Consider the following 14,026-nt stretch of genomic DNA (forward strand, 5'->3'; position numbering starts at 1 on the left):
TTCTTCTTCAAGAAACCCACCTAAGTTCCAGTGAGAGTAAGGAGATCTTTGGGAAACTCAGATGGATAGGATCATTTTGTTTTTCTGGGCAGACAGTGGCAAATAAGGGAGTTGCGATTCTAATTAAGACTGGGACCGGAGGATCCATAAAGTCAATATCAACAGACCAGTCAGGAAGATGGGTCTTGGCGCAGGTTGAATTTAATGGGAGTGAACAGACAATTGTATCCTATTACGGGCCGAATGCAGATGATCCTGCTGGTCTACTCAGAGTTCAGTCCAACTTGATGGAGGTCACTTCTTCTGTGGTTATAGGGGGTAACTTTAATGTCCTTCTTGACCCTCGACAGGATCGATCTAATTATAGCAAGCATATCGCTGCCCCGCGATCCCGTCGTGCCATGGTCAATACGATTCATGAGCTAGGCCTAATAGATGCCTGGAAGGTCAAGAGGGGGACGGTACAAGGCTTTACATATTTTAGTAAAAAACATGGGCATGCGTCAAGATTGGATTATATCCTTGTGGATAGGGCATGCTTAGAGGCCCTGGTCGATATAAAAATACTTTCAAGCATACTATCAGATCACACCCCTATTATGTTTACACTTCTGATTCGTAGGGCTAGGGGTATTCCAACACCTAGATGGACTTTGAAAAGGGCTGTTCTATATAAACAGGACATAGTCACTGAGGTCAGTACATCTATCGATAACTATTTTTCTGACAACATCAGTTCAGCTCCACCGAGTTTGTTTGGGATGCTTATAAGGCCCCTATTTGAGGTTAGCTTCATAGCCTGACAAGCTCAAATAATAGGGAGGAGGCAATGAAATTTAGACATCTAGAAGACAAAATCTCTTCTTTAGAGATCACAAGACTAAGTAGTCATACAGATAACTTGTCGAAGGTTTTAGTTTATCTGGAACGCCTCCGCTCAGAATACAGCGGATTGTTAGATCTAAAAGTCAAGGCGCAATGGGCTGTACATGCCATGGAGAACTATGAATATGGCGAAAAAGCCGGGGCAATACTGGCCCATAAGATTAGAGCAGACCGGGTGAGGAACAATATAAATAGTTTAATTATAGATCAGGAAACCATATCCTGTCACCAGGAGGACATGGAAAAACATTTGCTTTCACTGTTCTCTAAACTATATGAGGAGGAGCCATCTCCAAGCTCTGTTAATACCTTACGGTGGTTGGAGTGTAAGGCTCTACCCAGTTTAACAGATGAAGGCCGAGATATGCTGAACAGCCCTTTCACGGAGGAAGAAATTAGATCCTACATTAAAAAAATAAAGAACAATAAAGCGGCCGGGACAGATGCTCTTCCTGGTGAGGTGTATAAAGTGTTTCAGGATGTGTTAGCCCCAAGGCTATGTGAACTGTTTAACTATGTTTACAGCCCAGAGGGTAGGGCCCCGCCATCGTGGAGAGAGTCCACAATAGTGCTTATACTAAAACCAGGGAAGGATCCTTTCAAGGCAGACTCTTTTAGGCCTATCTGCCTGCTAAACACGGATTATAAGACCTTTACCAGCGTTTTCGCAGGGAGATTGGCTAAGCTGGCCCCACAACTCATTAATTCTGATCAGAAAGGCTTTGTACTTGGAAGATATATCCATGAGTTGACACTGCAATTGATTGGCAGTATAGATTTAGCGGTGGCACGGTCGGAGCCCTTGGCAGTGACTGCATATGACGCTGCGAAGGCCTTCGACCGTGTCAACTGGGGCTTCCTGTGGGGAGTATTGAGAACTATGGGTTTTGGTACAACCTTAATCCAAACATTGAGAGGGTGTTATGAGGGCGCCTCTGCTGTGATATTATTAAATGGTCTTTTGACATCGTGCTTCAACATAAAAAGGGGAACCAGGCAGGGGTGCCTCATTCCGCCCCTCTTGTTCTTTCTCTATATCTAGTCTTTGGCGCAGGCGCTGCGGATTGACGACCTGATCACACCCTTTAGAGTCAAGGACTACAGCTGTAAGTTGGCCCTATACGCTGATGATTTGCTGGTTTATTCCAGCAATCCGGCCGAGGTGTTCCCTAGAGTGGAGGAGATAATGGCTGATTTTGGCCTGTATTCTGGCTATCTGATCAACAATTACAAAAGCGAAATAACGTGCTGGGGGGGTTCACAACTGGGAGGGAGTTCGAAGTAGCCAGTTTAGGTATTTGGGCATAATAATAACACCAGATCTTAATAGTATAGGGCAGATTAACATAAAGAAGGTAGCTAAGGATATTGATCACCTTTTTTCGAGATGGCAGAACCTCCCTTCGACTATATATGGCCATGTCAACTTGGTCAAGATGATAATCTTGCCTAAATTAACGTACTTGTTCAGTACGTTACCTCTGATTTTTCCTGATAAAATACTGGGAAAAATCCAGGGGAAATTAGGCAGCTTCATCTGGGCAAATAAAAACTCCAGGTTATCCTGGAAAAATCTAAAAAGAAAACTGTTAAAAGGGGGACTTGCGCTTCCGGATGTCCTTTGGTGCGCTTTTTCCTTTCAGCTGAATAATATCCAAAGCCTTCTCACTAGCCCCGATGATTCCAACTGGGGGCAGATTTTGAATAGAATGGTTAACCAAGAGGGGGGCGGGTCTGGCTTTCTGTATAAATTTGGCACGCCAAAATTCTACAAAAAGGTACGCCTCAATGTATTCAAACTTGCCCTCTCAGTATGGAATAGAGTCAAAGGAAGATGGGGTATAAAATACTACTCCGACTTCGCCCCAATTTGGGATTCTCCCGGCTTACCGATAATGCCTTGGGGATAGTCTGTCCCTTCCCATCAGGAGAGCAGGGATAACAATATGGTCGGACCTAGTAACATCAGAGGGGGTTCTCCTTGGGGGGCCCTAAGATCAAAGATTGGGGACTCTTTCTCCAGATTTAAATATATTCAACTCTGTTCCTGGTTTTCCGCTGAGAAGGAGAACATCGGCGGCAATTGGGGCATGGAGTTTGCTCTCCAATCCCCTGGCTCTAGGAAGAGGGAAGTGGAATTCTGGTACAGAAAAATGCTTGATGCGGAGGAAACACAGGCCCCCCCCATAATATCAAGTCTGGAATTCTTCTAGGCTGGAGGATGGCTCAGTTACTCTTTACGATACATCTCTCCAATTTTTTATATGTATGTTAGGTCTGCCACTCTTAAGAAAAATCACTTATGCCATCAATAGGCTATACTATACGCCGAAAAAAATTGCGAAGTTCGTGAGCCTGTCCCCTCTCTGTGCCCTACAAGTGGACTAGTTGAGGCAAATGACATCCATGTCTTCTATGATTGTCCTATCTTGGGTCCCTTTTGGGTTACTGCGGAGAAGGCTATGGAGAGTATTTTTAAAGTTAAACTGAGTTTGAATATATTTAGAGTTTTGTTTGGTTTGGGCACTGATCTTATTAGTGGGTTAAGGGGGACACAAGTGGCCTTATTTTTTTTAGCCTAATTCTTATTGCTCGCAGAGAGATCTGCAAGCTATGGAAGGATGCTAGTCCTCCTCTTTATGAAAATGGGCTCAGAGCAGCACTGAGTATTGCACGTTTAGAATCTGGTATGGCACAATGTAAATAGCACGGTTTGGGAACCTTTGTTAGAATGGGGAAGAGAAATGAGGCTGGTCTACAGCCCCGAAAGGGCCTATGATTACACCATGCCTCAGACAAAGGGGCAGGCCGGGTCGGCTCTAGGTGAAAGCAAGAACATCAGCCCTGGGCGCCCAGGACGGAATGGGGTTGTAAGTGTTCATTTGCAGTTGCCATTGGTGAAATGAGGACTACAAAACAAAAAAAGAACAAAAAAAAACAAAACACTTTAGCATTGAACTCAATGGGTTCTCATCATATAAGTACAGTTGATTACTTTGTAGATTACTTTGGTAGTTCCAGGACTGGATCCTAGATTCATTTTATTTCATTTCATTTCATAAGCTTTTATTCGATTTGAAAGTACAAATCATACAAGCAAAACATTAAAATACGATTCCTTATATGTACAAAAAAGGACTCGAAATGTATACATGGATAGTGCAAAAAGGGGATAGGAAACATGTACAACAATTAGTGGGCAACAGTTAATGGTTTAGAAATATTAGCAATATAAAAGTTATACAAAAGATCATATGTGTACAGACAGGAAAACAATATATTTGTCACTCCAAGTGATATTTCCTGGCAGCTGTACGTTAGAACAGAGGTCCGTACGGCTGGAAATGGGCATTGGAGGATAAATTTGATGTATAAAAAAGGACCATACAATACATACTGTAAACATAAAACATGAATGATAGTTCGGCATTTTACAAAACTTTTATGTACAGACAGGAATGTATAAAAATAATAGCAGCACTATACCTTTCCTGGCAGCTGTACATCTCAAAGGGCATAAAACTAGCATAGTACAAAGTTAAAATGTTTTGTATACAACATATACAAATCGTTTAGTACAGACAGGTATGTATAAAATTATTACAACACTATACTTTTCCTGGCAGCTGTACATTTCAAAATAAAAGTGGCCACAAAAAAGGAAATATCCACATTCTCCAAAGAAGATAGTAATATCAACGCAGTCTTTGAGGATCGGATGTTATATTTTATAAAAATGGGCTTAAGGTATTTTACCCTTAGAAAGTGGTAAAATTTGCAGAAAAGTAAAAAAATGGCAACAGCTCTGTCGTGAGATATTGTCGCACGGGCAGGGGATCTCGGATCTGACTTTCTGGTTTGGGAACGCAACAAGGTGGTGTACAATGCCCAATCTGACTCGGGTTAATACGAATTGGTGGGATGGACGAGTCACGTTCACAAGGTAGGATTGAAGCCCCGGAATTAAATTCAGTTCCTTATAGAACTTCACGGTGGCTAACTTACCGTGCACTTTGTCTCGCTCAGCCTTTTTAAAATTGAAAAACGTTTGCTTGATTTCTTTTTTGGGAATAGCGACTGCCAGTTCTGGATCAAGAAAGACATCAATATCAAATAAAAGGTTATACCAGAATTGAATGTATCTCAACCACTGTATACGTGATGAGTGGTCCAAGCCTATACAATCAAGAATAATCTCTTGAGAGAATCGAGTCTCTGGCTTAGCCCAAATAGAACGCCACAATAAGAGTGGCCGAACGGTTGCTAAGTCAGATATAAACTCGATCCCTACCTCATCGTGGATTAGTTGTACAGAGGCAGAAGAAGGAACACATAGCAGTCTCTTTAAAAACGTATTTTCAATAGTTTGGAGCGAAGGACCTTCACTATGGCCCCATACACCCGCCCCATACAGTGCGGAAGAAACACAGCGGGTGTTGTATATATTGATCACATCTGGGATGCTTCTCGATCCAAGTTTAGAGGCAAATCGAAATATACTGCTAGTGGTCCGCAGCATTTTCAAACTGATATTATCGAACTCAGAAGTCCAAGACCCATTGTTGGTGTAAGTGATTCCCAAATAACAGAAAGATTTAACGTGTGTCATTTTATCACTATCCAAGAAAATACTATGCTTCAATTTGTTTGCTGCCTGCCCGCATGACATAACATAGGTCTTGGATTTGTTCACACAGAGCCTCCTATTTTGGATAAACAACATAAAACTATCGATTAGGCGCTGTAGGCCAATCTGGGTACGGGATAAAAGAACAGCGTTGTCCGCATATAGTAAAAGTGGGACGGGTTTACCTCCAATCAAAGGGGCGTCCGCGGAAATATCAACCAGGGTACGATCAACACAATTAATAAAAAGTGAAAATAAAAGAGGGGCCAAAACGCATCCCTGGCGAATTCCCCTTGAGACTTTGAGGAATGGGGTGCATACGCCTAGGGTGCCATAACGGACCTGGCTAAAAAGTGGACAATTTCCTTCGGTGCCCCTGACTCTAGCAAAACCTCCCAAAGAATAGCATGATTAACTAAATCAAACGCGCTGCTCAAATCAGCAGAACATAAAAAAAGGTTGCCCTTTTTGGCTACAGTATATTTATTGATGATAAGGTCCAAATTTACACATTGTTCCAAAGTGCCCATACCTTTTCGGAAGCCATATTGAACTTTGGTTAAAATATTCGAATCAGTTGCCCAAGTTTCTAACCTTTTCAGCAGAATCCTGCTCATGACCTTTACTGAGGCGTCCAGCAAAGAGATCGGCCGGTAATTGGAGGCCTCAGATTTGCTACCTTTCTTGAATAGGGGAATTATAACTGATTGGCCCCAAGAGGGAGGAAAATTGCCTTCTGGATCCTAGATTCAGTCCTGGGGTCTAAGCTGAAAACAATTTAGTATAAACGTTTTAGTTACTGTAGTGATTTTTCAGGAATATAAAGCGGTTTTAAAAGTTCACACTTAGAAACTTTTCAATGAAAATCTGGCAATGTTACCCAATGGGAGAAAATTCAGGTTGCAGGTAAAGTACGATCTCGTTACTTTTGTAATCCAGTACTAGGCTCCTAGGTCTAGCACCGGGGTCTAAACTTACAATAGGTGAGTAATTACGTTTCAGTGGTATGTGCAAATTTTAAAGAATATTTCAAGTTTTCAAAAGTAAACACTTGGAGATTTCATAGAAAAGCAGACAATGGATTCCTATGGAGAAAATACAGATTAGGGGTAAACCCGGTTCGGATTACTTTTGTGGTTCAATACTGGGCTACAAGGTACAGTACTGGCTTCTCTCCTGGTCACAGGTAAGTACTTTGGAATTCGTTACTCGGCTGATTTTATGGGAATATTGTAAGTTTTCAAAGCTTCTCACTTAGAAGATTTTTCGAGTAAAACTAGTCAATGTTATCCAATGGCAGGTAAGTGAGTTACCGGTTTCCAGGTGAGTACTCGGCTGGAGAAGTTAAGGTTCTGGACATAGACTCAGGGGTCCCCCAGGGTCAGGTAGGTACAGTTGGTTCACCCTCAGTGGCACAGGGGCAGCCGGGTGCAGAGGCAGTTAGGCCCAATGTTACCCAATGAGGGGCAGGGGGCCTCCGGTTGGTGGCTTCTGGCTAGCAAGCCACGTGGCTGTGGGAGCGGGGCTCCTGGTCACTTGCTTAGGGCAAATGGGGAAGTAGGATAGGGCAAAGGTGGCACGGCTAGCGGCACTCGGGCGGCTGGGTGCAGGGTGCTTTTGAGCCGTCGGGCGCTCAATGTTATTCAATGGGAAAGGTAACAAACGAACAAAGGCTGTAGGCTCGGGACGGAGACTCTTCAGGGGCGACCACCACTTCGAAAGGTAAGTTGGGATCTTGGAGCGCAGGTAGGTACCCCACAGGAAGGCACAGGGGGCCATAGGGCACCGGGTGCAGGGGTGTCTTTAGGTATCGGGAAAGCTTACCCTCAGCTGGTCGCAGTTGGAGGGGCCCCTGTTTGAGTCTGCAGGCGTCGTCTGGTTCGTCGAGGAGGGTCTTTAGGCATTGGAATTTGGGTCCCAGTCGCAGAGGGGACGTCCTCGTGGTCTTGGATCACTTGGGCACGGGCCGGGCTCGGTGGGTGCAGAGTGGGCTGGTCCGGAGGTTCCTGGCTGACACCAGGGGTGTTGTTGCAGCAGAGACTCTGCTGATGGGAGTCCCAGTCTTTAAGAGGGTCAAGGCAGGCAGGTCCTCTGGGTGTCCCAAGGTTGCTGTCCGCAGGAGTCGCCAGGGTTTAGGCAGGAGCAGGTTCCAGGAGACAGACCGGTAGGGGTCGAGCCAAGTCAGTTTTGGGCTTCCTGTTAGCAGCTGCACGGCGGGTCTTCTTCCTCTAGATCTTTTTTCTTCTTTTCGTATCTGGATCTGCGGAAGGAATATTCAGGGGGCCCCTAAATACTGAATTTAGGGGCATAACAGGTAGGGTAAGGGCAGGGACCAATAGGTCCCTGTCCTGGGGTGGTTACGCCCCCTAGCCTGCTCCTCTCCTGTGGGAGGGGGCAGGAGACTAGCTGTGATTGGGCAGGGCTCCCCATCTTCAAGATGGCCGGAGCCCGGGGTCGTGCTTAACCTCGTCTCCCCCACCTGAGGGGTGGGGTTGGCACAGGCTGGCACACTCCCCTTCCTGACGTAGTTTTTCCCGCCAGAGTTGGGGTCAGGACTGGTGGGGGCCAGTTGCTGGGTACAGCAAATGGTCTGGAGAAGCTCACAGAGGCGGCAGGCCTTTGAAGCTTCCCCCTGCCCATCCTGGGGGAGGAGACCTAGCACTTCGCCCAGGATGAGCATTGTTGCAGGTCCAGGAGAGCGGGGGGCTCTCCACCCAGGGGTCCAGCAACAAGTCTTCGGTGTGGCATCCTAGTCAGCCTCTCAGTCCTGACATGGATTGTGGTTAGATTTCAGGGGCATCTCTAAGGTGCCCTCTGTGGTGCATTTTTCATTAAATCCAACACTGGCATCAGTGTGGATTTAATGTGCTGAGAACTTTGATACCAAACCTGTCAGTCTTCAGTGTAGCCATTATGGTGTTGTGGAGTTCGTAATGTCGACCTCCCAGCACCATATACTCTTAATGGCATCACTGCACTTACAGTGCCCAGGAATGGCCCTGAGTACTGTAGGGGCACAGGGCTCATGCACCTGTTCCCACACCACGGGCATAGGGCACCCAGCTAGAGGGGTGACTGATGTATGCCAGGGCAGTGGGTTTGTGGGCATGGCACACAGGGATGGGTGCCATGTCGACTCTGTTTAGTTCTGTACTTAGGCACTCAGCCTGCAGAGGCAATGTGTGGGTGCCAGGGTACACAGCCCCTAAGGGTGGCACAATAAGTACTGCAGCCCTTAGGGGTCTTCTCTGTTCACCATGCCCTGGGTACCCAGGGTGCCAATTACTAGGGCCGAACAGGTGGCTAGAGATGCAAATTGGGATTTAGTTTCAACACAGTTTTAGGGAAGAAACACAGGCCCTGGGTACCTGGTTGGCAGGAGCCCAGGGCACACTCAGTCAAAGCACATCAGCAGTCAGAAAAAAGTGGGGGCATACCAATGCAAGAAAGATGGCACTTTCTCACAACTATCATCTTCAGATCACCCGCCTTCATTATCTTCTAGGAACTGAAATGGCAACAGAACCTGCACCTGACTAGGCGAAGTTGCAGCTGGAGTGAAATGTAAGTTTGAAATTTTAGGTTTCTCCCTCCTAGTCGACGGTGTCGTCAGCGAGCCCGTAGACTAATGTAATACCGTCGGAATCGCCTTATCCGACCAAGGCTGCTTTTCTTGCTACATCGACAGAATTATCATCGACAGCGACACCGATGACACTTAAGCCTTCGACGAGCTTGCTCTTGTGAAAGAAGTCATCGACGAGGTCTGCGTCGACGGGATGTGTGTCGTCGACGGGTGGGTTGTTGACGACAGTGGACCCCTCGACAATGAGGAAGACTTTGAAGACACCGTTTGCCTCGACGATAAGGGTACGTTACAATCGATTATGTTGTCGTCGAGGACATAGACGCTGCGGATACCGTCAGCGTGTTGACTGTAGATGCCGTTGTCGTTACCAAAATCACCTCAGGAGAGGATTTTTTCGTCTATGGTAGTGTCGTTGACGAGCTGCTTAACAGCGGAGCTGAAGTAGGTTTTTTGAAGGTATGCATCAGTTTCATAGGTGGTGTTGGAGGTACTGAAGCTGGTTTCTTTATACTTAAAGCCTTCCTTTTTTCATGGGAAGCTTTGCTGGTAGATACAGTCTGTTTCTGAGTGGACTCAACAGACTTTTTTGATGCTTTTAGGTGGCTGTGACGATGAGCCAGCAGGATCATCCAAAGGTCGTTCCGGAGAGTCAGCCTTGAAGTCTTATCAGTGCTACTCATGTGCACCCTGTTCTTTGAAGGAGACATCTTCAACGTTGCCGCTGTCCTCAGAGAAGCACTCGTGTGGTTCACGCTTAGTCGGAGGCTCGAGCTCCAAGTTCTCTTCCTGGACTACTTTCGACTCTGTTGACCTTACTGGGGTCAGAAAACACTTCAAAAACTAGAAGTCACTTTTTCCTTTTGCAAAAGTGTAACAATTTTGGCTTTGAGTAAACATTTCTTTTGGTCAACCTCGAGGCTCCAGCTATTCAGTATCAAATACTGGTGTCAACTTCCTCTTGGACGTCAGTGGCTCCCTGAGCTTCACATACAACGGTTCACAAAAGGTCAGATTTTGTATGGGACTGTTATTCGGAATACCACAGAGTACTGGAATATTTCATGAGCAGCAAAAACATACATAGCTTTTTTGCCCATTTCTTGGAAAATGCGTTCTAAAATTCTCAATTGTTTTATATCTGCAAAAAAGACTAGGTGTTCTTGAATTTATAGATGAGCTGGGGTCGACTGTAATATGACAGGTGAAAGTCTAACATGCAAATCTCACAAACTAAACAGAGTTGGTAAAGGGCAACATGAAGGAATGTTCTTTTGCTTTTCCATCTGAAATTCTTACAACCTTTTGGGCTTTTGTGTCTAGAAGAGAAGTTTGTCCCTGCACTAGACCAACCCCGGCATTAGACTGAAAAAAAACCAAACAGAGGCTGCAGTTAAAAGAATGTGTATGTTGAACAAAAAAGGGATTGGCTGGTGAGGGTCCGTCCAAGTGCTTCAGACACCTTTAAAATTACATAGAAGATTTACGGCCTGCTCGAAGCAATATTCTGGATCAAACTGTGAAACTGAACATTAGCGAAATTAACAGACCATCAACATTTACAGAAACCGTGAAATATATATATATATATATATATATATATATATATATATATATATATATATATATATTACGCCATCAAACAATGTTTTACTTAACCAAGTGGGTCATAGACTTCAAACACTTGCGCAAGCCAGCCAGAAATTGAACATTTGAACCGGAGACATCACACCTTTCAAGAATTCTACCCGTAAAGACACCGATTACATTCTGCATGAACTTAAGATAGCTTTGTCATATTTGAAGAAACACAATTGCTACAAAAGGAGAGAAAAGAGCACTGCATCCTAACATACTCCATTTGACATTGAGACTTAGGTTCTAAACAATTGTTGTTCTATCACCACTTGATTGTAGGCTACCAGTAGCTCCCAAATACCATCCGAGTAGCTCTCAGCCTTCAGTTCATTTTTAAATAAGGGCAGGGTCACATTTTCCTTTTAAAGTTAAGGAAAGACTGTTTATTTTACATTATCAGGCTGCAGGGCCTGATAGTAGCAGTGCTCGGTCAGATTTATGACTCAGGCTGGGGCACAGATGTGAAGATCTAAATCACCAAGATATTTCACTCTTAAACAAAAAGTCCTTGGCTACTGAATATTGAAAACAAAATTGGGTTTCTAAATGCTTTTAAATCGAATAAAATTAAAAGTTACCTTAATGATTAAGTTAACTCTTTTTAGTTTTCTTGCATTTCAAAGTCCTGTATTTACAAACAGAAGGCCTCTTGCTCCCAATTGCTAGTGGACACTGTGCCATATGTATAACTGGAAAATGCAGCAATTATTTTAAGTGGAACAAAACTTCAAGTGCAGAAAAATGTTCCATACTTTGAACATTTTTGCTGAACTTTTTTCTACACTTTGAATTTCTCCCAGTTGCGTAATACTTGCAACGGTGCCACATATGACGAAAGGCACATCATGTGCCACAAATACATGTGACACAGACTCAGTTACCCATACACATATTTCCCATTCATACGCACACATGTTCATACATCCCCAAAGATGGCGCTCTCACTGGTACATGGCAGCCCTGTCATAGAGCCCCAGTTACAGTAATTTTTCAAATCATAGTATCTGGCTCTATGGACATTACCATTCAAGACAATGAAGTTGGTGGTATATGGTAACAATGTGCAACTTGATTACCCTTCAGTAGCTCACAATGGTTTTCACTGATCAGAAATAGCTCCTACTACAGGAAAGGTTGGAGACCCCCTGTTCTATCAGTTTAAGTTTACAGGGAAAGCCAATACTTTCAATCAAACCTTTACAATTTTTATAACAAAGGAGAGAAACTTAAGGCATTGAGGTGAAATACCCCTGTACTTCTAAAATGAATTATGCAGGTTACTACAACCACTCAATATTTAAAAGGCAATAAAATATCAAAATAACTTACTTTAAGGATTTCATCCACACAGCTCACATCACCCGATCCAGAAGCCTATTAAAAAATATCAAATCACAGCAGTTAACTGATGAAATAATAAATTCTACTGATCTTTTATTAGTGAACACCGCGCATTACTGGAATTCAAATGTAATCAAAACATTATTATAATGTAATTCCCAGTCTGCGATCAGAGCAACATAGTTAAAACACTTCTTAACATGAGTTGGAAAAACATTTACAACTGCCAAGAGCATCCCTCACCCCTCATTTCTGTCTTAGACACATCAGCCAAACAAGTCAAAGTTGTCCCAATACTTCCGGCTAAAGAACACATTAGCATTCTGATTAAACCAAACCATATTCACTGTTTTCTTTCATGCGGCCTAATAATTGAATTTATCCAACAATATATTCTTTCACACAATGCCAATCCTGGACTACTGCCATAATTTAGCCCTCGGTTGTCCATGGCAGCCTTTGGCTTTCAAATATCTCTATCCAGAATCAAAAGTTACCTGGACTATGGCTTCATAAATGTGGTCTCTCTTGACTGATACTTTAATACATTCCAGCTCTGTGTACCACTTTAATGCATTGCATCATACTGTATCACATGGCACCAGCCACAACCACCTTTGTAACTTCTCTTGAAAAACATCTTTCTCGCTCAAGAGAGCAAGTGAAGGGGGCGTGGCCAAGCAAGATGGCTGACTAGATGTGCCAGAGAGGAGCTCCCTAACAGCCCGCAATAATTCTACTTAATCCTTCCTGTTGCCTGACTATACAATTGTCTGAATATACAATTGTTTGACTTTGAGAGGGCTGCTGCCCTATTCGTGGGCATGGGGGGGCCTGCTGAGCACTTAGTTTAGTACTTTTGATGAGGAGCAGGCTGAAGCAACTGCCGATCCAGCGCCGTGAAACTGAGACCTGGTTGGCGCATGGGGCACGTGGATTAGAAATCCCTGCCCGGGTAGTCGCAGAGCTCCGCGCTGCCCTATACTGCTGCAGAGCATCTAACCAGGCCCCAGCTGGAAAGGCCCGAGGAGGTGCTTAGCTGGGACTGATCTTGAGCTGGGGCCTGGTTCTGCGGGCGGTCACAAGTATGTGAGGAGCATCCCGTGCAGCTGCAGCCATAGACCAGGGCAGAGTCTTTGGGAACCGACTGAGGCCTTCTCTTCCCATTTCTGTAACCAGGCCGCCGAGTGACGTGGTGGAGCAGGATCGTGGGCCGATGGATCTCATGCCTGGGAGCAGTGAGGGCTGCCCGTGCCCTGTCCAGATGCATTGAGTGCCCCGTCCTGGTTATCGGTGGGGACATCCAGAAATGGCCTGGTGGTGTGACTGAAGAGAAGGCCTTTGGCGGAGGTGCTCGTGTCCTTTGGGCCCCTTGGACGAGGCAGGACCCTCCCTTTGCCCAGGGGCTGACTAAGCGGACAGTTATGCATGGACCACCTTGCTGCCGCAGGGGAGGACGCAGAGGGAGTGCATCCCCACCTTCTGAAGCAAAACCCAAGGGCTCACAAATTCTGGGAGCGATCTAGAACTCTAAGCAGACCCTGGAGCACAAAATGGAAGCCATCACCATTAAGGTAATCTGCTGCGCGTGGCTATCTACTGAGTATGTGAGTGCCCCAGAGAGACTGAAGTAAAGGTACTGGTGCTCACACGAGGTGAAGGATCTGGCAGTTACTGCATGCAATCTCTCGCATCGGCCCAGCCACTTTGACAAGCGTCTGGAAGACATAGAAGGGAGATCCAGACGCTGTAATCTGCGGTTCGTGGGTTCTCGGAACGACTAGAGAAGGACACCTCATTGGTGTTCCTTTAACACTGGGTTACAGGATTGCCACGCCATGAGGTCCTGCCACACTTTGCAATTGAAAGCGCACACAGAGCCTTAGTCAGACGCCCTCCTCCTCATTGAGAGCAATCAATAGGAAAGTCTTAAAGTTTTTTACCACGCA

The 14,026-nt window shown here is 45.0% G+C and overlaps 1 protein-coding gene across 1 annotated transcript in view; it reads right to left on the reverse strand.

Annotated features, from left to right (window-relative positions):
- Positions 1-14,026, reverse strand: part of AFF4 (ALF transcription elongation factor 4) — a 798,699-nt gene that overhangs the window by 566,981 nt on the left and 217,692 nt on the right. The window contains exon 6 of the mRNA XM_086931629.1: positions 12,066-12,110. Coding sequence (XP_086787755.1) covers positions 12,066-12,110 — 45 coding nt within the window. The remainder of the gene's footprint in view (positions 1-12,065; positions 12,111-14,026) is intronic.

The sequence above is a fragment of the Lissotriton vulgaris genome, chromosome 7 (genome assembly GCF_964263255.1).
Source record: "Lissotriton vulgaris chromosome 7, aLisVul1.2, whole genome shotgun sequence".
NCBI lineage: Eukaryota > Metazoa > Chordata > Amphibia > Caudata > Salamandridae > Lissotriton > Lissotriton vulgaris.